Raw genomic sequence first — 27,367 nt, 5'->3', positions numbered from 1 at the left:
GACAGTAAAACACATGGCTTCATTACCAGCCACTTCAGTGCAGAAACATAAATGGTTACCATCTCAGAATGATGGGTTTCATGAATGTACACTGCATTATCAGCTGAAAGGAATTAAGAAAAGGAGCTGTCCCATCAGTCATATGGAATAAACAAAACCCTGCCACACCAATTTGAGATAAGCACAAAGAAATAAAAGAAGAACCAGAGGGTCCACAATCATATGACCGGTCTTACCTACTTAATATATGTACACTTTCCCAAACCAAAAACCTAATAAACATACTGTGCCACACCACAGACATTTCCCTTCAAGGAGAAGGAAGTAGCCACCACCACTGCCTGCTCCCTTTGGCAGCTCAGTCTGTCATTGGCATCTCAGCTTAGCACTCTGTTCACAAGGGCAGGGCTTTGATGGCTCCTGAAAGCCAACAGAGCTCCAGCAAACACAAATCTGCAGCCCACAGAAAGACAGACAAGTCTGACATACATTCAATATATTTTAAAGAGACAATAGATAAAAACAAAGCTCTGCTTTAGGATTTGTCAGCTCTGGACTTCTTCAAAGCTATACAACATGCAATGTCCACACAAGGACCAGTGACTTCTTGTGTATCACTGAAAGCCACAAACTGTGGGTACCTCAGTTATTCAGCCTTCTGTCAATGCTTGAGTGTCAGCTTTTCCTGCCTGAACTGAGAGGCAACCCCTGGGTGTTCCTAATCCTCCAAGCCCCAACCTCCCCAGCATTCCTGGGGGCAACTTACACGGCCTTCTAGACATCCCCTCTCTGTGACCATGACAAGGGCAGAGCAGAGGGTGCTCGTGGCAGTTTTGCTCAGGGAGCACTGGCTACCATGCCACAAATCAACCTAACCCTCAATTTATTTAAGGGGGGGAGGGGGCAGGCAGAAAAATCTTGAAAGGCTTCTTCTTTCCTTCCAATTTTTCCCATCTTCTACCTCAATTCTGGCTGGATTCCCCCTTCCCCCTGTCCTCAGCTAGCACTGCCAGGCTCAGTCCTCCTCACCCTAGCCCCCCCTCCCCAAGGACAAGCAAAGTTATTACAATAATGAATTAGCCAGGCTGCTTACTGCTGCCAGTGGCGAAGGCAATTATCCCACTCCACGTCCCCAGCCACCGCTCAGCTCCCTCATAAAGAGAGGCTTTTGGGGCCGCTTTGTGCTTTGATTGGAAATGAAGAGATTGCTAATTAGGGAACCCCTGCTGGGATCGGGCTGGCAGGAACAATGGTGAAACGGACGGAGCACGCGTCCATTTAGAGAGGGGGGGAGAAGAGAGAAATGTGAGCCCCTCTGTAATGTAGTGCATCCTCTACTCACACCATAAACAACAGGGCAGACAACTTTATAGAGATTTTCACCTTTTAAAGTATGCTAATTTGTTTATAGAAAGCAATAATTTGGTGTGTGTTTGCATAGGTCAAAGCCTGTAGTTTTTGTGTACAGTTTGCATTGACGCATGCGTGCATACATATACTCTTGAAGAAAACGCCTCTGGAAACAGCTGTGGGTATCTACACAGCTGACCATATCTCTCTTGTTATTCACTGGGCAGCAGGCATCAATCCTGCTTTAACAGGGAGAGATACTCAGAAAAGCCTGTTGATGAGTATTAACATAGAATTTTAATGCCTGAATTCACAAATCACCAAAGTTGAAAATGACTTACCAAATTAGTCAGTTCACCTGAGGCTTGCCAGGAATCGCTTCCACCGCTTTACCCAAGAGCTTTAACTGACAAGTGGACCTCCAGGAGGAGAAAATTTCACCATTAACATAATGTTTTCTTAGGCTTATCCTGAAATTTCTTCTTAATTCAATTGCTCTAAATGTCCAGGAGGGTCATAGGAGCTAAATTCAACTTTCTCATTTGACAAACTGTGCACCAAAAAATTAGAAAATACCTTCCTCACAGTGCAAAAGCACACCTCAACAACTTTACAGAACTGCAGCAACAGCCCTTATACACATATTATGCCGTGGTGCTGGGATCTAGTGACTTATAACTCTTGTCAAAGTAAAAAGTACCTTCCCCAACATGTCAACACGCAAATCTCACCATTTATAAAATACAGCATATCAACAAAAGCAAATGTCTCAGCTTTTTGTGCAGAGTTGATAGAAAGCAGTTGGAACCTATCCTGCATGACTTGGTTAACTAAGTAATTGTATCAGGGGAGCATACAAATACTATTTGCATAATATTAAAACTGAAAATACAGTTTTCAACCATATATTTGACTCACCATGCAAAAAAATTGCATACTGTTGATTAGTGCAATGTACACACTATACACTAAGTGATTTATGTAAGGTAAAGCAAATTTCAAATTTCAAGACTGAACTTACATATCAGAATTCCTTTGCAGATACTGAAGCATTTGAACATACAACTAATATTCCCTGAAATATTTTCAGTAAAGCACAAGTCTTAATAGAAAGTGATCACTAAAGGCAGAAACACAGCTGAACTGAAAATGACTTTCAAATTCACAGACTGTTTGTCCCCGCTGTTTGCTCACCTCTAGTGTTTATATCCTTCAAACAGTTGTAGGTAGTTTTCACGTTCCCTTCTTAGTCATCACTTAGCCAAGCTTCACATATTTAGTTCTTTTGATCTTCCCTCATAAAAACAATCCCTCCAGCTCTGTTATCATTTCTGTTGTTCTTCTCTTACTACCTTCCAAGTTTCCTCTGCATTTTTGCTGCCAGTGCCCAGAGCTGAACCAGATCTCACCAGCACACGCCCTCACTGCGTCCTGGTGTCCTGCCTGCACCCAACACAATCCAGTCTCATACAAAGGCCAACATCTGCAGCCTGCCCACTCTGGTCCCTTGGCCTGGCATGCTACATTGCCAACACATATGAGACTTGTTTGTCACTACCATTCCCCCAGACTCTCCCATTCATCTTTCACCTGTGTTTCACTTACCTGATGGGAGTATTTCCCCTCATGTAGGTATACAGTCAGAAAGTAAAGCCCTGTGCTGAAACCGTGCTTAGGCTTGCTTTAGGTTGCTGACAACCCTGTAGTTACCTACTGCATGTATAAAACCTGACCACTCAAAAGAAAGGAAACATCTACCTAGTGACGCCAGAAGCCAAATTGTAATGTGGTGTACAGTGGCAAAGCTCATTTGCTTTCACTGCAGCTGTACCAGTTTACAGCAGCTGAGAAGCTATTTCCATAAGTCTTGGATTGTCCATATCACAATCACACTCAGAGAAAGTACAAAGAAGGGTATATTTCACTGCAGCAGCTGTTACTCTGATGTATGAAGCCTCTTTGCCTTGATTTCACAAGCAAAGCATTTACATTTGAAGGATACAGGTATACTGAATGTACAAGCAATTCAACATACCTACTAACTGGTTCAGGAATTCTTTGGCAAAGCACTTGTCATTGCACTATTGATAATAAAATTCTTATTTAACAGAAGAGGAATAAAACTCATGGTGAAATTATGAATGGACACCTGTATATGAGACTGATGAATGGACCTCTTTACTACTCCACTCACAGGGTCTGATTTTGACTAGCCTAAATATCCGAGCAAAGGGGGATGAAAGAAAGTGGCCTTCTCATGGCATTATAGCAGGCAGGGCAGGGAGACATATTGGAAGAAATAATCAAATGTTCTAAACTCCTGAAAGACAGAAGAAAGCTCATTCTCTCTTAGACTGTGCCCTTAGCAACATCATGCTACTGGTTCTGTCCTCATGTAAAACTCACTTTCTTTCAGAGCCCAATTTCCTTGAGGCAACTGTGTTCTTAATATTCCTTCCTGTGTAAAGCCAGGAAAGTATGAACATAAAACACCCAAACTAGGATTTCTTCCCCAAATTCTTCCTGAAACAATACAACCACATTCTGCCACACAGAGTATGGGCAAAAGGCTTTTAGAGTGTATTGAATTTCTTTCTCTAGTGGATTTAAGTGTAAGATTTTTTATTTTAAATTACCAATAAATCACATCTCTTCCTGCCCTCTGCAGAAGCGTAGATTTTCTCTTAATTTGACACAAATATGTGTTACATTCACAGAGCATAAAACTGCAATGTTCCCGACTATATGTTTGCTTTAGGAGTTTAACTTTCACAAATTCAATGGTAGAAAAACAAAGTCCCTCTACATAAGCTCTTTAATGCAACTCTGCTGCAGAAAGCAGAGATCCTACTGTCCTTCTCCACTGAGCTGCATTTGTCCTGCCTCCTCCCTTGTGTCAACACATGCGTTGCACAGCCCAGATTGAGGGTCTGGTCTGGGTTAAAAATTTCAAAAGGTTAGCTTAATTCAAACCAACTACATTCAGGATTACTCTAAGTCCATCTGAACACAAATACCTGTACATGGCATATGACATGCAGAAGTTGTGAAAGTTGTGAAACCATTAGCAATGTCAAAGGGCTTCTTAAAAGCTTTCACATATGGGGTATTTTTCTTTGAAAATGTCCCCATTTCTGTAGATAAATGATGACATGGTTGAGACAGAATGAGATTGAAAGACATAAGTTACTGAACTGAAAAGCATGATGCTGTCAAACTAATACCTGCTTGAAACAAAACCTATCCAATGACAGATCTGAGAAGCATAATAAATTTAATTCCAAGAATAGGCTAAGGGTTGACCTGATCTAATTGTAAGTGGGGGAAAATTTAATCGTGGAAAGTTCTTTAATCTAGCTTTAAAAGAATATAAGACAAAATTATTCTTGGTATCTGAAACTAGACAAATTTCACTTAGCTGTAAAGACATTTTTAAACAGCCAGAACCAGCCATTGGGACTACTTGTCATGAGGCATGCTGATTTTTCTATCGCAATGTCCCTAAATCAAGCTTGTATGTCCCTCTAGAAGATGTTGATGTTGAGAAACTGCCCAGATAAGTGCAGGAGTTACTAGGTGAATTTCAGATTTTACTGCAGTTAGGCCTAAAACATGAATAGTATGGGTCTGCCTTAAAATCTGTTGAGAGTCCTTGTGGTTCTTTAAGAGTTGTAGAAAACAAGACAAGTGTTCAAAGGCAGCATTTGCTTTGCTGAAGCTGTTCACTAAGTGTTTGAGCTGTTTGTCCAGTACTTGTTTGTTCCAAATAAGCTTCAATTGATACAAGCCATACATGGTTTTCATAAGGCAATTTCTTATACATTATAGTAATCCTGCTATGAAAAACTACACATTTCTGCCAGAGGACATATGCTTTATCTACCAGAAAGTATAAAGCATATTCAAAGAATATGTAAAGGCTAATGGCAAATGCTGTGCAGTGCACAAATCTTGAAAAGTGGTCACTTAAATTTGTCCATGTGTTGAATTTAATAATCTTTGGATTGGTTAGAGGTGAGGAAAATGAGATTTATTTTTTTTTAAATCTCTTTTACTGTCCTGAAATTTAGTTCAAGCTTCATAGAGCAAGCCAATGAAAACAAATAATATAAATTCATCACATCATGGCTACAAAAGGGTAAAGCGAGCTGCTTGTCAATCAGTCAAGCCCAACATGTTTGCCTTGCTACTGAGGTTTGCCTACACTACACAGTACTCATTTTCAGTGTGCGTGCACTGAAGACAAGCTGCAAACTCTGCTGTAACACATGCTTATAAACAAGAGAGGAAAAACTGTTCTTCCAGTTTCTCCCATATTCTGGCTAACTAAACATGGCCTTATTTTTAACAGATAAAACAAATCCATCATTTCATTCATCATCTTTCATAGTATTGGGGAAAGCACCGTTCTGTTGTTCTCCATTACATGTTCATTTAGTACTTTATTGCCCACTGAAGGCTTCTCAAAGGCACATACCGTTATTCTGCAACTCCCTCTGATTTGCATCATTGCAGGCTGTGCTCAAAAACTGGTCACCTGTTCCCTCTGCAACATCTCTCAAATATCAGCCTTGTTTTCCTACTACAACTTAATGCCCCTTGGCTCTCAGCAAAGAAAAGCTATATTGCCTTTTCTCTAAAGGGATCACACCAGCCTTTTTGTCTTTCTGGATTCTATCCTTCCGTAAGGATGACCCAGGACAAATTATGTTCATCTCAGCAGAAAAGGCAAAGAACTTATAAAAATACTTCTTACATTTATTAAATACTTTTTAGAGTTTTCTTTCCTCTGAAATGAAACCATTAAATACTCTGGCTGAATTCAGTGAGGTATCTTTTGAAATCACTTTCTGAAACTACACATTGTAGGAGCAAAAGTCCTTGATGATATTGTTAATTTTTAGGAACCCCAAGTAATACTTAATCATCTGAAAAGATACACTAGCACAGCTTGGGCAAAGAGAAGACAGCAACCATCAAAGTAATTTGTGGTCTCAGTTTCAAGTACCTGATCAAAGAAGCAATCCCTGAATCCTGGCAGATACAGAATTCCCTTATGGAGCTCCAGGGATGCACCCATGAGGGCTGCAGCAAGGCTGGCCCAGACCACAGGTGCAGGACTTGCCAGGTGGCAGTCTCTTGAAAAGGTTGTCTGGGCTGGAGAGAGAATGTTCTCCTACACACAAAGAACTGCTACCCTTGACTGGCCTTGAAGACAGGTTTAAAACAGAGAGAGGAGTCACTAAACTCAAAGAATAAAACATTCTTAATAGAACCACAATAAAGATTATACAGCAGTTCAAGAGACTGGTGCAAGGTTGTAGCAGGGGGCAAAAAACGACCCCATAGAGTCTACTGGAAGGCAAAGAGCATTTAGAGATAGGGCTTAAATCAAAAAAAAGTATTGAAGAGTGTAAACAGTGAGGAAGGAACTGGGCAACATGAGAGAACTAGGGAGAGGAAAAAAATTAGGAAATCATTTGAACTGTATAACTATGAAAATTTCTCTTGTAGTAGAAGGAATTTACCTCCACAACTATCACCCCAGAAAGTGAACAGGGGTGGAAGAAAACTATGCAAGCAAAGCAAATCAAAGAGAACAAAAAGAATGGAATAACCCAAGAAGCTTTTCCACCTCTGACTGTTGTGATCTCACAACCTGGAATATTCTGTAAACTTAGGAGATTTGTAGCTACTATAACAACACATACATAGAAAACAGAGGACCAACGCCTCCCCACCAAATCCGTGGTATGTTACTGTTAAGAAACAGTTTTCCATGCTCAAAAGAGGTTACAGGCTTCCCCTTTAAGGGACATTTAAGTATGGGACTATTCTTTCTTCCCTAATGATAGGAGAAGGAAGTGAAGGAGGTCAGAGTCCTGTAGATCTCTATGCACTCCCTATGGTCTAGTTTAGGAGACTTAAAAGGATTCAGATTAACTGGGGTGGCTTTGTTGATTACACACAGAGAGGAAAATGACCCCATGTGGTAAGTGTTTCCAGGACAGCTGCTCCGTTGGTGAAACACTGCTGCATTCCAGAAATAAACTCCTACAGTCAAATTAGTAGCTCGAGTCCTCTCCACAGAAATGTGCCTTTACTGAAGTTGCAGCATTTCCCACACAAATGGGAAACCAGCAGCATAAATTCCTGCTTAGCTCTGCTTTTAAATAGAAAATGATACAAAAAGATGTTTGTACAATATCAAATCATTCTTCACAGTCACATAATTGCCTCACGTTATTGATGGGCTCAAAACAAATAAAAGGAAATTTGGAATATTTCTGGCTTGTTTGAAGAACTAAACCTAGCATGGTTCCCTAACACTTCAAGCCTGTCACAAGTTTTCCAGGTCTGAGGGCTTATCAAGACTTCAGCATAAAAAATTTTGGGTTGATTCCCATGCGCATCAATAACCACCAGAGCAAAGTACTGAAAAATGCAAAAGATTAAAATCTACATGTGAAGCAGGCTAGGAAGCACTGCTGCCTCTTCCCTGTCCTCTTCTAGCTCCCAAAAAGCAATGCACAGCTGTCCTCTCACCACAGAGGTGAATTCTGGCCCATGAAAGTAAATGTGCTCAGAAGCCCCAAGGCATTTCATGTTTTACTGAAGACATACAGCAGCAAAACTACATAAGACTACAAGAGCTTCCAAGTTTATACAGGTTTACAATTACAAATTTACAGATGGCAGCACTGGTAAAGGCCCAAGAAATCCTGGGGGAAAAAAAAATTAAAAAATTCCAAAACACCAAGCCACAGTTTTCAGCAGATGAGAGGACACATCTTCAGTACTCTGGGCTCAGAGGATAGGTGTTGTACAAGAAGCATGCTCCACCATATAACCACTGAGTGGAAGATGTTGGTGATCCTCTTTCTCACACAGTACTCTCATCTTAAAAGCAAAATATCTTCTTCTTGTCCAATTTCCTCCTCTGTCAGGTAAAACCTGGGAAGGTCTTCCCATGTGCTGCACTGCATAAAGAAGGTATGGGGGGCACATCACTCTCTCTCTCTCACTCACAGATGGGGAAGTCGAAGCCAGAAGCCATTGACAAGGTTGCAAGGAACAAGTACCCGCAAGACAAAGGCCCTGTTGGCTGCTCTAATGTAGTGACCATTTGCTTCAAGAAACCTTTGCCAGTTGATGATACAGCAATCCAAATGTCCTCTGCCTCAACACGCCACCAAGCCAAAACCCATCAGCAGATCTCAGCCTTACAGAGAAAAGGACGTGATACATCGGAACAAACTCCCAGCTGCTGCATAATGTGGTCTTAAACATAAATACCTGAAAGGTCCTCTAACCCACTGCCTCTTTCCCTTTGGGCCTAACTTCTGCCCTGAAATGTTACCTCAAGAACCATGCAGTCAGTGGGAAGGAACACAGTACCATACAGAAAGGGTAAATTCAGGAAGAATCGTTTCTGCTTAGCTCAGTCTTGCTCCATGGCTGCAATCTTCTCTTCACTGCTACTTTCAAATTGGCATAGCTTTTCTATCCTAGGGACTTTAGCAGCTTTAGAAACATACCTATAGCAGGAGAAAAACATTCAGGGTAAGCAAGATTGGATATCCCAAAATATAGATTCTACATGTCTGTAACATAGTATCATGTAAACAAGTAACTGCAAAAAGTGACAACACTGAATCCAATTGCAAGAAAAGTTATTAGCAGAGCTACATCAAGTCAAGTTATGATGTCACTTAGCCCCATATTCTACCTCTGATATCAAACACTAACATGTGCTCAGGGAAAGACTGTAAGAAAGTTTTCCCCCACTCTTAATCTTGTTGGACCTTTGCAGACCTCATAAATCAGTATGTTGGCAGCCTGTGGCTTAGACAATTCCGTCTAGACCATAACATGTACTCGCCACTAATGAGTCCACATGTCCCATAAATGCCTTTATGGGGATATCTTTTTGAATCCATCCATAACTTTGTCACTAAATGACACAGAAAAGAACCCAAGACTAATTTGAATTTAATACAGTATTTCATTTGTTTCATTTAAAGCATTTATTTTTAGAAAAAAAACGATGACTACCTCATTGAAAAAGTAAGGAAAAGACACATGTATGTAAAGATACTGAGAACATGTAGCAGAGCTCTCTTCTTAGCTAAAAAAGTAGAGCTGCTAATTTTGACAAGCAAAGAATTAGACAAGTGTTACACAGGAAAACATAGGCCTATGCTCTTTTTGGTATCTTTTTGTTAAGTCCTTATCAAGCAAAGCCACCTGTACTCCCAAGAAGCCACACTTTCAGCAATACATTGCCACAAATTCCTATCTCAGTTGCCCTCATCTTTCCTCTAGCCACAGACCTCACGACTGACTCTACCCCTACTAGTCTCTTGTTTTGAATCAAATTGGAAGCTCTTTCAGACAGAAGCTGTCTCATGGCTAAATGCAGCAGCCCCAGCTGTAGGGAATGTGACATGATACAAACAACAGGAGCAAAACAGAAGCAACATCCAAAGCTGCCAGTAGAACTCGTCGCTATAGTCTGAGAGCTAGTTAAGAAGTAGAACAGTCACAGCATGAGATTTATTAAGTAGTAGATAATAATTTTACGTTACATAACACATGATGTTGCATACTATATTAAATTCATTATTGTGAGCCTCGAATGTTCAGCTACTGATCAAGTCCCAAAATAAACATAATTATATATTCTATTATGCATTAGTGGTTATTAATACCATCTTTTTTTTTCTTTTTAAGAATATAGCTGGCACTGCTTTTTAGTTGTTCCCTGAAACCTTGTGGTATAGACACTTTTCTTCTTTAAAAAAAAAACCTGCAATTTTTCTCATCATCTTGTTTCACATGGTCAAGATGTAAAGTCAAACATCAAGTGCTGCAATAAAGTTGTTGGCAACATCAAAGAGGATGAAGTATAGAAATGATATGTAGGGTAATTAAATGGCTCTGAATTTTATTTGCATATCTCTATATATAAGCTGGCCTGACTCAACATAGCAGCAATTCACAATAGCTTTTTTGGCCCTTCTAGCTTTGTGCAAGATTTTGCAACACACTCCAAATGGTCCCAAGATTTCTTGGTCTTCTGACCTTGCTATGGGAAGCTGCAGAGACCTGCCTGAGATTCCTGAAAACACAACACATCCAAAAAGAGAAATGGTGCAAAGCATGTTGAAGTAGTATGCAGAGACAAAAAGAGATAGGGAGCATCATGAGCAGTCTGCTCATTTATTTCTACAGGTGAAAGTCCAAAACTTGTAGTTATCAGCAGTGGTCCAGCAAACAGTGTGAACCAAGCTCAGTTCATCAGCTGCTTGCAACTGAGGCCTCAAGGCAACAGTGTAAGGGTTTCCCCAGCCTACTGTGCTACACGAACAACTGAGAGCCCAGACACCATCAAGGCCTCCACTTCTCACAGGCCCATGGTTGCAGAAGTGCCCAACAGGTGCTCAGAGCTAACATTCTGCAGTGCTGTGCTCCATGTACAAATTTCATGCATGCACAGGGGTGGTGTAGCTGAGTGACAAAAAGCACTGCTCCTCCAGCAGCCTGCAGCAGGTGGGTGCTTCTTCTTCTGCCACCCTGAGGCCAGAAAGAATGACCTGATTTCTCAGGGCAAGTTTGGTGCTTCGGTGCAAAGGAAGTCGGATGTCTCATCAGCCACCTCCCATCAGCCCATACAAGTGAGCTGGCTTCTGGCTAGGAGTTGGCATTGGGGTCACAGGATAAAAAAAGCTCTTGGACCTCCCTGGTTCAACTTACAAGCAAGACAAGCTGAGTGGCAACTGTCAATTGACCAGAAAGGTGAAGGGAAGGAAAAGGATGGGAGAGATAGACATCCTGTGACATGGCAGTCTGAAACTTTGTAGAATCACAGAAAAGTTTGGGATGGAAGGGACCTTAAAGACTATCTAGTCCAACCAGTGCTTCACACCAAGATGCTGCCAGCAAAGTCTCAGTATGGCAATTCACAAGCTAACATTTGCAGTCAATCTCCATTAAGCACTATAAAATACAAACATATTCTGAGCTACCTCTGCTCAATCACCTCTCCCTGGGAGCAGACAGACAAGTGGCAAACTCAACATGTCTGGCATGGCTTTTTTTCTGGAATGAGTTAGCAACAGTGCAGCTTCTCCTTTGCACTATCCTAGGTAAACAGAGGTTGTTGCTGGTACAAAGTGGCTCAAAGTGGCAGGAACAGCATTATCACTTCAGTGCTGTTTCCTGAAGGATCAATAAGCCAAGACAATCAATTCTTCTGGCTAGTCCTTATTCCCCAGGAGAAGCTGTGGCTCTCATCCCCCTTCATTTAACTCTTCACAAACATAGCAGCAGCCCCATTAATTCTGTCCTCCTTAAACACACATTTCCCAAACCCATGTGCCAGGAGAGATTACAGAGCTAGAACTGCTGTATCCAGGTCAACAGGGTATTACCAAGAGGTATGGCCCATCACCTCAGCACAGTCATAACATTATATACATTTGGAGCACATGGAGACATCCTCACATCTGATTTCTTTGTACAGGACAGAGGGCCCAAAGAACCTGTATCTCTCTATCTCCAACTACTTCTCTGTGCAGGGAGTATAAGACAGTCCCAGAGCACCAGCTGACACTCACAAAGGGCTGCAGAGGCAGAAGATGGCATGGACAGTCATTACAGAGAGTCACAAGAGTAGAGCCTATTTAGAGACACACAAAAGTGAGGTTCAATCCTCTGTCACAAAAAGAGAATAAGAAGGATGGGATGAAAGCTCAGGAAGAATGGAAGAATCGTGTGATTATCTGCAATGTGAAAAAGGAAACAGAGATTACGGGAGGCAAAACAGGACTGTACTCAAAGCCTGCAGTAACACAGAGTTTTCCTGGGATCAGACAATTCTCCATAGACAATCGAGAACGGAGAAGCAGGGACCCACTTAAGAGATGGGCAAAACACATCTCATCAGTGAAGAGGCTCACCTTGAACTGAACAGGGAGCCTGCCAGAGCTAGAAGTGAAGAACAGCAGTGATACAAACAGCTTGGTCTAAAGACTGGCATGAACATGCTTAAAGCTGTACACAGCAATTTCCACCTAATAAGCAGTGGGACTTGAGATAGGCTCCTCAAATGTCTTTCTGAGTGAGGATTCTGAGAGAGGATGCTGATGCAAGTAATCTCTTCCTAGCCAGTGGTGCACTCAGAAAATCCTTGTCTCCCTCTCCCATGCAAAGATAGCATTCACCAATATTTATAACTTGAGTGTTGCCACACTTTCAGTGCTACAGATCGTAGATCAAAAAAAATATGACTGAGAAAATCCTATTCACATGAGCTCTTCACCAATCTACTTGAGTTCACATCATCAACAGGGAAAGGTTGAAACCCCCTGTAGCAGGCCATGGGGACATGATGCAACAGAAAAGAATTTCTTATTTAAAGGGAAGAAGTGGAAAAATTTGCCAGTGATAATAACTGCAATTTTAAAATGTCCAGGAAGCCTGAGGGAGGAAAAAAGGGTCTAAGGATGAATAAAAAAACAAACAAGGTTTGCCTGGTGGCAGACATACTCTCTTCTCACCCAGAAAGTTACCCTCTAGGTCCTGTGAGCTTTAGGGGGATGTGGATTAAATGCCTATTTTAGTATACAGCTACCAGTCATTTGCTCAGGCCTACACAAAGAGGTGATCACAGAAGACTGGGGGAAGAACTTGTGGAGTTTGCTGATCCAGCAAACACAATTATGAAGAAAAAGAGAATCCATTCTGAGCACAGCGTGAAACTCTTGTGAGCAGGATCATTCGCATCTCACATGGTTGAGGGAAAGGAAAGGGCAGCAACTCCTTAATGAATAAAAATAGCCACTTATGCTTCCTTCTCGTATATGCTGGGCATATGCTCTCCAGGATCCAAACAGCAAGACTTAGTTGCAAGATTTATCCCTCCAGAAAAAATAATTTCCCCTAAAGGTGCAGCACTTTTTCTAGAGATTTGCAAGTGTGCTGAGACTTTAAAACAGTCGTTACTTTGAAGACAGCATGTCAACTTAGCTATGTGCTTTAAAGTTTTAGAATTGCAGTATTTCCTTCCTTGGAATTCCTATACTACTATATTTTTTAAAGTACTTGTAGCATGCAAGAACATGGTAGCTTTCTTGGGAAAGTAGAAGAACACTTTTCAGCTTCCCAGTTCTTTGTAAACTGTATCTATGCCAGGCAAAGCTTCACTGAAATGCAGCCACCTTCAGGGTAAACAAGTCATTCATAAGATTCAGCATAGCACTGAAAGGACAAAAAGAGGAGAAAGAATTGTATTTTGCCTGAAAGGTCAGCAGGGGAAATCTAAGTATAAACTGCTAATCTAAGTATAAACTGGCCACAGCAGAATTGTGCAGGAGAGGAAAAGGCTGAGGCAAAAAGATAGGAAACCGTGATGGGAAAGAGAAGGCAGGAAAAAAAAATGTTACACAGTTTTCAGCTCAGCCACAGAAAGCTTGTGTTTGAAAGTGATCTGCTGTAGATTCCAGTGATTAGAGGGTAACACTATTAATATGTATTTCAAATGCATATAATAAAGTACACTCTAGCTGATGGTGCTCCTCAGCAGGTCCAGGCACAGAGCACAAAGAGAAAGGGGCCTCAGGCACTCACATCAGGTCGCAGTTTTAAATAATTTTTAAACTAGGGCAAGGTGCCAAATCTTACCTCAAGGTACTACATCCAGATAGACATGTCAGCAAAAATGCCAAGTTTGGGGCATACAGGATGACCATTGATTCACATGGTTCCAGATGAAACAGTGACTTACTTTTTTAGCCAGAGCTTACCACTTTTGAATAAACCTGGAGCTTCATCTCAGCCGGGGTCACTACAACTAAACTGAGACCTAGTATATAGGACAACACCACTGAATGTTACACGAGAAGTAAGTTAGTCTTCTATTTGCTTGTTATGCCAAAATCAGAAAACATTATTGGTGGCTAGTATGAAATGTATTTAAAAAACTGCAACCAAACAAACCAAGACCCCTACCAAACAACAATAAAAAATAAAATGAAGGGGGTCAACTCTTGTTCCCAGTACATACCCTCTTGTTTTCAACTATGGACCTATGTCAGTGATTCAGTTTTTCCCATGGGCAAATTGGCCACTTGGGATTTATAGAAGATTGTTCTTTGTAGATCTTGGAGTTATTTTGATGGCAGACAGATATCATTTTACAAACAGGGAAACTGAGGAATACAGATATATGACTTGGCCATGTGCCAGAAAACAACAGGTTTCTATCCCCATTCCTTTCCAGGATCTCTTTTCAGAAGAGTGGCAAAGTCTTGATTTTGTGCAGTTCACCTGCTGCAGACAAATTTTCTAAGTCCCAGCTCAGAGCAAAAAAAGCTTACTGCTGGCTAGTTCACAACACACCAAGCCTTAGCAACAACACAGAGGTCCTGGGCTTGCTGCAGGCAGGAAGGCCTGCTCTTTTTTAGCAACAGAAAGGTCTTCTCAAGCTGCCCACGCATATATGATGAACTCATTGCAAAAGCAATCAGGCACTAATTTGGTCAATCATTCCTGTCACAGCAAATACAGTTCTTCAACTAGATTATTTGATGCAAGACTCCAGCAAAACTGAGGGACAGAAAAATGCCTCAAAAGGTACCAGTTTACAGAACAGAAGTAGGATGATTTAGATATTGACACATCCATACTTTATATTTTTTTTGTTTTTAAAGAAAAGGTGACCCAAGAGTTAAGTAGAAACAAAACCAAAAACCATTAAAAAATTAAATTGTGTCTTCCAGGCATTAATAATAAAAAGGCAACCCACCCTCCAATCCTTCTCATTTAGAAGAGTATTTATTTGGAGTTTCTGTTAGGCGGCTGCATGCACTGCATGCATCCTGCTTCACTGAAGAAGAGCCTTTTTGAAGCATCACTTGACTTTGTTTTAAATATCTTGCTACAGTTTCCATTTTAGCTCGTGAGATGATTATTTTCTCTCAAATTGAAGTTATACAGCAGTTGAAAATGCTGATGGCTTAACTGGTTTCCTTTTTTTTTTTTTTTTCCCTCTCCACAGCAGCCCTGAGGGGTTTTAACTCTTTCTTGCAGCACTGAAATCCTGCTTTTGGAGTTCAATGTTTAACTCGCGCTGGGAGACTCATAAATATTCGGAGTCACTCTCTCCCTCTCTGTTTGATTAGGAAATGAGCCTTTAACTCAATGTAATCCCCAAGCCATTAACAAAAAAGCCCTCAACAGCTCCACTATTAGAATTTCACTCCTAGCCCACAGAGGATTGAATTAGATTAACATAACTACCCGCAATCTGAGTTTATTTTCTGTGCCAGATAGAAATGTGTCTTCAGGAAAGGAAAAGAAGAGACCTGGAGAGCAAGCACAGCATAATGAAATGTAAAAATAGATGAGAAATAGATGGACAGATGTACAGGTAAAGTGATAAAAAAGGTAAGAGAGAGACAGCTACACAGTCTTTAATAACTGGCTGCTGGCTTTGGGGGGTTTATGCAGAAGGCCCCTCAAAACACAGAATTGTTTCAGGAAGAGTATTTTTATCCTGCTTGTGTTTACTTTATATTCTCAGGGATTTACTGTGAGACACCTGAGCATGCTGTACTCCAGACACCTGTGCAGCAGATTTGGCACAGGTTTTATTTATAATTCCCAAGAGATGTCATACTCAGCAATGAAAGGAGAGGCGTGGAAAAGAGAATCTGCATGTCAATCATTACTTTGCAGTCAAATAAACAAATAAACTGTGATGAAACAAAAGATATTTGTTGGGTTTTTTAAGGAATAAAAAGAAATCATGCAATAGCATATGTACAGTAAGACAGTTTGGAGGTTGATAGGTGCTTAGTCCACAAAATGTGAATCATTAGTGAAGCAGAAACTAAATAACAAACATTTTCTACTACATAATGCATTGGTGTTCCCTTTAACCACAGGTAACTCCTTACCTCCAAATAAAAGCAGTATGAGAAAGCATTGATGATTATGCCACAGGACAGTAGGTGCTTGGTTATTTTTTTTCCAAAGCAGTAATAAAAAGATATGGCAGGTAACAGGAAAAAATATTCACGTGTGTTTGAAAGAGAAGGATAAAGTCCAGCAATTATGTGGACACAACTACAGAAATGTCCAAACAAATTCTTAAGACTGAATTTTGTATAGCTTTATTCTTGGAAGACTTCTTTGGGGATGCTCAGATTTCTGTGAAAATGTATGGTAAATGAAGGGGGGGGGGGGTTTGCAGTTATTTCCAAGCATAGTCATGCTAATATTGGTTCTGTGTACGGAAGAAAATAATTATTTATCTTTTTTTCAGCAATGTCTCTTGGTTTTTAATTTTTAGTGGGACCTCAGACCAGCTATATGATAGATTCTTTGTTAGTTCCAGAGTCAGCAATTTTAGTCCTGTAATGCTTTTCAGAAAAATCTGCTCTCCTTTTATTACAAAATAACATTTCATTATCACAGAGAAGCAATAAATGTAATATCATGACAAAACAAACAGAAAAGGACTTAAATAATTTAAATACATCCATTTTTAAGTAAAGCAAAAAGCTTTAATAATCAAAATGAAGCTTCATATGATGACAACGATCACAGTTTTGTTTTATTTGTGAGAAAAAAAGGTTCATAATAGGTAATGTGTTCTAATGATATTTTGGGCATTATGTGGTAACATTAATTCACCTGGCTTATCCATATTCTCCTAAAAGCCATCCTTATATCAGAATTCTAGGTGAACGATGGAGTATTCATATCAATGGCTAAAAACTTAGAAAGCATTAATATGTAGACAATATTTTTTACTCCTAGTACTTAAGCTAAATGCTCTAAGTATTATAAAACATACATCGAAGAAATTCAAAACAAAGAACTAAAGAAGAAGCCTATTTGTCACCCTTCTACAGTCAATCCAACAAATTCATCTATCAGGCATTTTTCAGAACCTGATGTTTTAACGGTGAGGCAGCTGTGGTACTATTACTTTGTTTTTATTTGACACTTTTTCCTCCAAATTATTTTAAGTTTTGCTGCATTTAATTTATTGTTACCCTCAAAAATGGTAAATTGTGGGGGGAAAAAAGTCTTCTAGAGCATATATTTAGTGAGAAATTTATGCTAAAAAACTTGACATACCACAATTAAAATTGTAATATTAAGGTTTTGGGGAGTAGATATAGCAAGGTTATTTTCCTATTTTCCTATACTTAGAAATTAATATTAACGCTAAATTGCATAAAATGATGTAGCACAAACCTCTGAAGCAAAAACATGAAACAAGAAAAACCCCTTTATATTTTGACAAAAATATTATATTAAAAGCTATTAACAAAAAAATTCAGAGTCATTCTTTTTCTCCCTCTCTTCATATTTCTACTAAAAGCTATTAATAAAAAACAATTTCTGACAAATTATTGTTCTCCCTCTTTTCATATTTCTGTTAATGAAAATACTCCAAAAACATATAATTGTTCAAACATTTTACATCTTGGCTGCTTTAAAGCAAACATCTCGTTGGTGATGAGAGAGTAAGTTCCTTCTTTGATTATCACTGTGCCAACTTTGCAAAGACTTGCACCCCTCTTTTGTCATTGAAGATACTTCAGTTGCTTTGGGACTTTTAAAATTAAAGAAATATCAACTGCTCAATGATAAATGCCTTTAGTAAAAGCAAAATTTCATTGCATGTGTCTGATAAAAGATTTGATATGCAGCTGTGAGGGTACTGGGTTTTGGGTTTTTAATAGAGAGAAGGTTTTCACTTGGTTCTTCTAAGACAGGACTGCTAAAGTTTCCAGGTTTGCCTTTACCAGCATGGGATAAATAGCACCTGTCCTTGGTAAGCCCTTAAGCAGAGTTACGTTATACATTGACCTTTTTGGAATGCCAGCAAACCTGACTGTTTCAATTCCCAAAACAAAACTGTTCCACTCAAACTTTCATTTACTTATTTCCAGAGGAAAAAGCCACACTTAAATAGAGAAACTGCCTGATTTCTACGAAGTTCTGAACCAACTCCCCTGCTTGTGGGTCGCACTGACCTTCCTTTGACAGAGTGAAAATCGAAAAAATTATTACCTTTAACTATACCAAGATGTTGCCATAATTTTTAGACCAGATAAAAGGATTTGTGCAGAGCAATGCTTGGATTAAAAAAAAAAAAAAAAAAAAAAAAGGAAACAAAACACAAGCCCATAAACACAATAAAAGATAGAAGTTCGCTACTTACATGCTGCAGGCTGAGAGATGAGGCTCGAGGCTGGAGTAGAATTTCCCTTGCCCTCAGGTGTTTCTAATTGCTGATTAAATATCTTTTGGTTCTGCCTGCACCAGCCGACAGTCCCCTCTGCGTCTCTGCCTCTCTTTGTGACTAGGACACAGTACTCTGAGTCCCAACCTATAAATAGATCCCAGCTCTGTGATTGATATAACAGGCAGCTGACAAAAAAAAAAAAAAAAAAAAGGAAAAAAAAAAAAGAAAAGAAATAACCAGGTCTTAAGCAAAGCAGCAAAAGCTGGGCTTTTAACTCTGCACTGTGCCCAGGGAGGAGTCCCCCACAGTCACCCGTGGGCATCAGAAAGAGAAAGTGCAAGGCAATTACTTTCCCAGCAGCATTACAGCAACTTGAGGCATGTAAAGTGAATGAACAAAATTCACTGCACAAAGAAGGAGAGGCAAAACACAACTAGCAGACTGCATCCAACTCTTTTGCAATTTAACAAAAATAAATGCCATTTTCAAAACAAGCTGGGAATTCTGACAGAACGAGAGAGGAGTTCAGAGTTGAGCTCTGGGGGTTGGTCCAGGCATGCTTGTATTTCTGCTGCAGAATAAACTAGTGGGTAGGTTGGCAATTTAACAGCTCGGCAGTCTACTAAGGGTCTCTGCCCACAAACACTATTTGATGAGGCTGTTCCTGCAAACAAAACTGAGGGCAGTGATGGTACCTCCCTATTGACTCAGCAGAAGTTACTTTGCTCTCAAGGACCTGAACCCTCATTTCTGCTTAAGTCCTTGGCTGCCACGAGAAAGTGATGAGTTACAGATATCAGCAAAGCTCTCTTACAGAGGCTGAGCTGGGAGCCCACCATCTGGAGAGTGACTTGAGAGAACACATCACAAATGCTTCTGGTCTGGTCCTCATTACCTGGATTTTCCTATATTTAGTCCCTACAGATTCTCCAGTTAGAGACACAGTCAGGCAAGGCCAGTAACCTTTCCAGCAGGCAGCTGTTTCTCCAAGCCTTTGCCAGCTCCTAGATACTTGTGATCTCCAGTAGAGCCTTAGTGACTAGGGAGCTTCATAGCAAACAGCATCGAAGGCAAGGCAGCTAATGATGAAAAACAGTGGAAGAGTGGGAAAGAAGAGGGAGAATAGTAGGCAGGGAGAGGCAAAACAGCTTTCATGACACTGCTGTTTTAGGAAACATCTCCTACAATCAACCCTAGCATCACACTCACTTCTGCTGAAAAAAGTATGAGTGCGGGGAGGGTACCAGACCCACCAGCCTTCTTTTCAAAATATTGCTAGCTTTGCTTTAGCTGAGATGGTAAAGAAATGCTAAACTCACAAAGAGCAGGATAAAATCCTCAGGCACCAAGCCATGCTGAACTCCATGGTTCTTTGGCTCAGTGGCTAGCAGTACCTGAACTATTTAAGCTAGTTTAGGCATGTCTACACCACACTGCAGCTGCTGCTGTTACTGGAGTAAAGAAAGTTAGCTAAACAAGAGCAGCTATCCCAAATCAAAGCAAGGACCCACCACATTGGAGTCAAGGTCTCATTCAATTTCAGCTATTGATTATCTAGGAAGACACAGTAATTTCCTCTTTTTTGGCCAAATCCTACTACACGCTTAATTCACCTCGTGTCAGTGTCCTTTGTGTCTAAGCTGTAGGATTAAGTTAAGGAGTTTTACTAAAAAAAGCTGGTTTTGCTGGAGAGGGGTCTGATGAAGCACTGGGCAAAGACTCATGACAGTCAGTCATTTTCTTCAGTTGAGCTATTGTCCTGTGTGAAGTCTGGCTTGTCACTTTACCACAGCTGCATATCCCTCAGCTTTAAAAAAAGAGATAACAATACTTAACACTGTGCTTTAAAGCATTTTGATATCTACAGATGAAGACCTACAAATGAAGGGGAGTGGAGGGGAAGTATCTGACAGGCTGAGCTCCAGCATGGAAACACACCCTCAATTGCCTGCTGGATTCTGGTCCTTCACCTAGTTGAATCAGATCTCAGATCAAAAATTACCTGATAAACAAAGAAAAAAAAAAATTTTGCCCTCTCATCTGGGCTGGCTAGTACAAGATGTTTAGGGGCTTTAATAGAGCTGTAAAACCTTTTACACTACCCATTGCCATCAGAAGGAATTTTAGACACTCAGTACAAAGAATAATCAGGCACAGCAGATGAAGGCAGATCAAGGTCCCAAAACCAAAATCCAAAAGTCACTTTTGAAAAACTCGGCTTTAACTGCGAGACTGTTCCTTGCTGTTATATTGCTGACATCTAAAGTTCTTCAAATTCTACTCTGTCAAGCTTTGTGTTGAATGGAAAAGCATCGTCCCTTGCCCCTTACATTGTCATGGGCTAAACTGATGCTCTGGTGGGAAAACCCATGATGTAGTCTAAATCACAAGGATTTTTTGGGCACGTCTCAAGCAGGTAGCTGGAAAGTTCTATTCAGTTCTTAGGTCCATGTCCAGTGTTATCACTAGCATCCCATACCAATACAGCAGAAGAAGCCCTGGCCATACACTAGAACCCCATTCTTCCACTTTCTGCTTGAAGGGTGAAGGGAGGAGGTTTTGACAGCATGCCACAGTTAACTAGTGTGAATGAACTTTGAATGGAGTAGCATTCCTCCATCCTTCCTCTCTGCCTTTAGACAGCAGGATGTATGACTTTAATTGCACCCCAGTGGGGTACCCAGCAATCCAGAGAAGATCTGCTTTAGATAAAACTTCAAACACAAGTTCCCCACCCCTACTGCCAGCACCCTTGTGCACAAACACCACTTAATTCCAGACTCTAGACTCAGGGAGAGGCAGGTAAAGAATCCAAGAGTGGAGGCCGTGAGACTGAATGCCCACTCAAAACTCTGCAAAAGAAAGCCAAAAGATTTCAAAAGCACCTTCAGATACATTAAAAAAAAAAACAAAAAAAAAAAATTACAAAGATAAACATTAGTGACTTGTAAACTCTAGAAAGGCTCACCCCTTTCCTTGAGGTACACAAGTACAAGGTACACTTGAGGTACCCTTTACCCATTGTAAAGTGCAAGTGCAGTTTTGCAGTATTTTCTACTTGTTGCTTGGGAAGGTATTTTTCTTGCTGGGGCCACTTTGATCATGCACCTGTATTTCAGTCTCAGAGCCTCAGTTCTACAGTGGAGGTAAAATTTCAGTGCTTAATTTCCTTCAGACACAGAGTTTGAGTCTCACACATATAAATCTGGGCAGAATTTGCTCAGCTGCATGCAAGCTATGATAGAAGAATGCAAAATATACTTTCCTTTTAAAGACAAACAAAAATTCACAGATACCCCTTTTTAAATAGGGCCAAAGCAAAAACAGTTGAAGCTTGAAAATAGTGGTCCCATCAATGTAATCTTCCAGTTGCCTCCACCCATTAATTAAACCATACAGATAATCTTTGTCCCTTCTCGCATGTGCCTCAAGATGCTTTGGTGCAAATCAAATTTACACGTTGTAAGTTTAGAGCTCAGAGTCACTGCTGCTTTTATATCTGGAAATGCAGGTATGAATACAAGTATTAAAAGATAAACTGAAAGTCAGCTTTGCAGTTTCCAAGGCTAGCCACCAACTATGAAGAATAATTATAACACACAATAAAAAGTTTCTTCATCAGAGTCATGCTACTTTGAAAGAGCCTCACAAACCCAAAATTTCTAAATAGCTATGTTAGTGCCCTGCTGGATTTAGAGAGGTGTGAATTGCACACATTTCAAACAGAGACTAGTTACACACCAAAAAATATGTTCTAAAAATGATTTTTTTAGTTTGTTTGGTTTTTTACATAAAGGAAATTAATGTAAAAACCCCAAAACCAAGTCTTCTTCCTGACTTCTTCTTGACTGTGAAAACTACAAGACAAGAAGTAAAAGATAAAAGAATGAAAAAGTTTGAGTAGCAACTCTCTTCTGGATGCTTGGCACATATAGTATGATTCTTACATCTAATAGGAAGTTAAATATACTATGCATTTTGATACAATATAGTCTGAAAACCAGCAATTGCTCAAGAGAAAAATGCTGATATTGTTGCAAGATTAGTGTTTTTTAATTCCTTATTTGATTTTAATGCCATAAACTTCATATTGCTTCAATATTCTTTTTCTGTGCAACCAATAGCCATAACAGGGCATTTTTCTTGCACACATTGAGCACAGAGTTCATATGTTTGAATCCAGTGTTTTCATGTACCCTCCAGGATGGTTCATGCCATTTGCCATGTCAAGTCTCTGTCATCAGCAGGGAAAGTCACACTGTTCTGTTAATACTTTTGTAAACTTGTAAAGCTCCTTCTTTAGTTCCTATATATTTTGCTGTTTTTCAGGAATGTCAAAATGACTGAGGTTTTAACACACGCCCCCTACCAGATTTAACCATTCCAGCTAAAGGTGTTAGCACTGGCTAGCTGCTGGCCAGCTGGAGAGAAGGACTCTAACAGTTCTTTGGCAGAAGGGAATATTCAAACTTTCTGCATAGATACAAGTAAAGCATGTCAAGCTAGGAACTAAAGAACTTTCCTGGATTAGGCAGCACCCAAGTCTATTCTTTCATTTTCAGACGTTTGGGTAGAGAAAAGTCTTCACCTGGCACAGCTATTTGTAGAATTAGACTGTGGAGAGGCAGCATCTGTGGCTACTCAAGCAGAGGTTATGCCATTGGCTTGAAGAAGAACAAAAGCAAGCACAGAAGAATGCTCCTCTCCCTCATTTTTCTGAGTCCACCAGTAATAACAATACACTAATGAAAAATAGCTTGGCCTGAGCAACAAGACACATACCAGAGTGTTCAGAAACTATCCAGAGCAAGCATTCAGTTCTACATGTACACACAGAAATAAAATCTGCAAGGATTTAACTAAAGCCTGCAAGCACTAGGAGAATCATATGCTGCATTACATTTAAATCCACAGCCTTTGTCAGTCTATCACACACAGTATGATAATAGTCTCTTCTACCTTTACCTCACTTAGATCCATTCTAAACTTTCACTCCTACTACACAGCCTTTGCCTAAAAGAGCTTCTGTGTTTGCACCCATGAAAAAAACCAAAAAACAACAGAATAAGAATTCTTGGATGTACTCCTGCCTAAATTATGCAACCACGATATTCACTCACTGGAAACCACCACCATCCTCTTCCAGCACCACGCTGCAATGCATTCCTCCAGCACTGGGCTGTCAATTGCATCATTTGGAGCAAGCACCTCCTGCACTTTCCATTTGCTGCAGATGCTTCACAGAAACTCATCACTGTTGTTGTACCACTTGCTCAGGACCTTGTTTAGCACCAGCAAGTCCACACCTGTGCTGGCAGCGCATTAGCTGTGTACTCAGACAAATCTCAAAGTAGCCCAGCAGCCTACTAGGGTCGGCTTCAGGCAAGAGATACTGTTTCATGTTCTCAGCGACCTTGTCCTGGTGGGGACTGAGAGGAAGCATGGTAGCTGTCATAATAGAGCTGGTACCAATTTTGATATGAGGAGGAGGAGGACAAAGTGAGATTTAAGCCATCTCTGGCGCCAGATCAAATAGAGAGACCAGGATTGCCAGAAACAGCTTCCCCTTGGGTTTTTGTTTTGTACTTAGTTCAGATTCCATCAGACAACTTCTACAAAACCCAAATAACTACTTTATAACCACAGACAGGCCTAACCATGATGTCTGGCTCCAGATCTAAACTCCTTACAGCCAAACTGTTAGCTCAGCTCCCTTGAAAAAGCATCACCATTTTCCAAATTTGTGTGTCAGGAGGCTGTCAGTGCTCTCTCTTCTCTTCAGGGAAAGGCTCCATTTTCTTTGTGTGTCTTGCTTGATTAAAAGGTAAATTTTTTAAAATAAAAATGGTAGGAAATAACTGATGAAGTTCCTCAGAGGAAGAGGATATTCTGCCTGCAGACACATAGATGAAGAGTAAGCTTTTCCAGGAGAAGGCCTCTGCATGGAAGCTGAGGGGTTTCACCTACCCCGTTCCCACTGAGGACATGCCTGCAGGCTGGCACAACTCAGAGCTCTCAAAAAAAAGTGAGGTGCTGTGAAAAGTCTGCAGCTTCTAAAGTGAGGAAAGACTAATTCTGCAGCCGGTCCTACATGAGTCCACTCCGAAGCCACACCACTGATCTCAGTCCTGCCTGACCTCCCCACCACATCAATTGTGTCAGAAAGAGCCCTCACCAGTCTAAGGAGAAGGTGCAGCTCAAAATACTATCAGCCAAGGGTCACTCAGCACACCCACACCAGGTGTCTGTGGCCAGGTGTTGGCAGCGGGGTGAGGAGAGGCCGGGCTCTGCCTGACACGGCCTGTTTCAAATGGCTCCAACCCGCCCCCCACAGGGTACGGCTGAGCCCCTCGGCCACGATGGTGGTGCACAGGGGAAAACATGTTTAAGAAAGGGCAGAAAACACTGCACAGGCAGTGAGGAGTGAGAAACGGCCCCACAGGCACCCAGGTCAGAGCAGGAGGGGAGGAGGCAGTCGAGGTGCTGAAGCAGACAGTCCCCCATGACCCTGCTGAGGGCATGGTGCAGCAGATGGATGTTCCCTGAAGGAACTGCAGCTCACAGCTGCCCAAGGTCAGCCCACTACATTGTGTCACAATAGATAGAAAAACTTCTGCTCCCTTCAGTAGCTCTCCCACTGTACCCAAGACCTGGTCAAGCAAGTGCTCCTGGCCAAGTGATCTCTGGGTGATGTTGCTATGGCTTTTGTGCTGGATATGCCACAGGGACAGGTAGGAGAAGACAGGCAACCAAAAATAACCCTGAACAGTACTAGATATAATGGGAGAGACTACTTTCCCACACAGATGACACTAAACCTGCTATCTACAAATCCTGACTGATGAGGAAACAAAACAATTTTGTTTGGGAGGCACTTGAGGGCACACATGACTTCTACAGACACAGCAAAGTATATGCAGATGCCTGCCTCAATTCCCTTGCTGGCAATGAAGTTCTGCCACCAGAATACACTCCCTCACTGTGGGTAAATCAACCACAAAATGTCTGGTTAAGTATTACTCACCCCCCACCCAGAAATCTCCCTAGCACATGAAACTACAAGACTCCCTTGCACCTCTAGGGGAACAGGAGTCTGCATTTCCAACTAAAGCCTTTCTGCTCTGTGCCATCTAAAACCACTTCTGAGCCCATTACATGGCTGCCAGGCCTTTGGCAGAGAGCTCTAAGCCCTTTTAAAAATGTTGAACAGGTACAGACCCAGGTAGTAGCCTTCTCTCCCTTGTCTCTTTCTTTCTTTAAGCTAACCATAGCAAGTTCTGCTGAACTTATGGCTCAGTTTCCTCTCAGCAGTTAGTGAGGTGGTTTTTCCTCTTCACTGCAATTCTCTTGCAGTCTCCTTTGCCCCCTGATTCTATCACCTCAAGTCATTTTTTTATCTTAGTGTCGCCAGTCACCTCTGAAAGCTCTCCCAACCTGAACCCTTCCTGCTCTGCAGCCTGGAGCACCTCAAAACTCAGAGCATTTCCTCTTTAAGAGAGTGAAGAGAGAGAAGGGGAAAATGGCAAGAGCCTCTTCTATAAATGTAGTTACGCCTATGTGAAAGAAAGAAGAGTTTGACAAAGGATTTAGCGTTCCTTTCCTCTACCCTCCAGGCAGCCAAAAATTCAGATACTCAGCATGGAGTTCATCCCACATGAAGGAGCAAGGCTACAGCACACAAAGGAGACAAGCTCCAGGGGAAGTCTGTGCAGCTGCAGGTCTTTGCTGCTTGTTTCACTCACTCAGGATTTGGTCTGAAGATGCTTTGCACTGAGAGAATGTGAAGGAAGGGACACACACATGGGCCCAGCAGAGAGCTGGCAGGGCCAGGCGGTTCTGGGATAAGGTGTCAGGTGTTCAGACAAGTGCACCACAGCTGTCCCCACAGCCCAAAAGAGCCACATGATGCCAGCCAACAGAATGTGAGGCTGAGAAAGAGCCAAGACACCAACACTTCCTCTGCAGACAATCTTGGCATGTGCCACAGAGAGCATCCCCCTTATAATGTCTCTGTGGCCTTCTTCCCCTTCTTCCCCTTCTGTGCTCTTGGAAGTGCTATAGGCCCCTTCTGGGCTCAAAGCTGTCCTGCAGTTCATCACAAGTATTCAAAGCTGCTGGAACCTGAGCTGGAGATCAGGTATAGCACAGTCCATAGCAAGCTATATTACCCTCCATACTCCCGTCCTCATCCCCACCCCCACCTACCCCCTGTAAAAAGATGTCACATTCACCAAGGCTTAGCAGTGAGAAGGGAGGGGGAAAAAAATCTGTCAAATTCTTAACTTCAAGTGGATTTACCCAGAGCCCCTTGGAAACAGCTGCTTGAGGAAGGTTTCTGTCGAGCTCCTTTTCCAGATGCAGACATTTGGTTGCTCAGTCCCTTGCTGTTGCTTTAGTCTGTGCTCTTGCCACACCTGGACCTGTCCTCACCTGGAATAACCAGTCCCTTCCATGGCTCCTGCCTAGGGCCCTGCTGCAGCTGGGAGGTGAGGCCCAGCTCCTCTTCTGTTCCCTCCCATAAGGAATGTGTCACAGGCATGGCCTCACACACTCGTACACCGCCTTGCTGTGACTGCCCACTGAGCACAGGGAGGAAGATCTAAGGCACTCATAGTCGCTTCTTCCCTGACACATCATGTACCACACAACTGTCCTGTGCTTACAGGCTTGGAGAAAAACACCCACTATGAAATCACAGCCTTCCTCCACCACCTCTGTGCAACAATGAGCTCTGTGCCAGAAGTGTTGGAT

At 41.4% G+C, this 27,367-nt stretch overlaps 1 protein-coding gene across 1 annotated transcript in view; it reads right to left on the bottom strand.

Moving 5' to 3' along the window:
- ESRRB (estrogen related receptor beta) overlaps positions 1 to 24,883 on the bottom strand; it is a 132,405-nt gene extending 107,522 nt beyond the window's left edge. The window contains exon 1 of the mRNA XM_015631934.3: positions 18,593 to 24,883. Within this exon, the coding sequence (XP_015487420.1) occupies positions 18,593 to 18,594 (2 nt within the window). The 5' untranslated portion in view covers positions 18,595 to 24,883. The remainder of the gene's footprint in view (positions 1 to 18,592) is intronic.
- Positions 24,884 to 27,367: the final 2,484 nt, after the last annotated feature.

The sequence above is a fragment of the Parus major genome, chromosome 5 (genome assembly GCF_001522545.3).
Source record: "Parus major isolate Abel chromosome 5, Parus_major1.1, whole genome shotgun sequence".
Taxonomy (NCBI): Eukaryota; Metazoa; Chordata; class Aves; order Passeriformes; family Paridae; genus Parus; species Parus major.
This window is presented reverse-complemented; position numbering and strand designations above follow the sequence as displayed.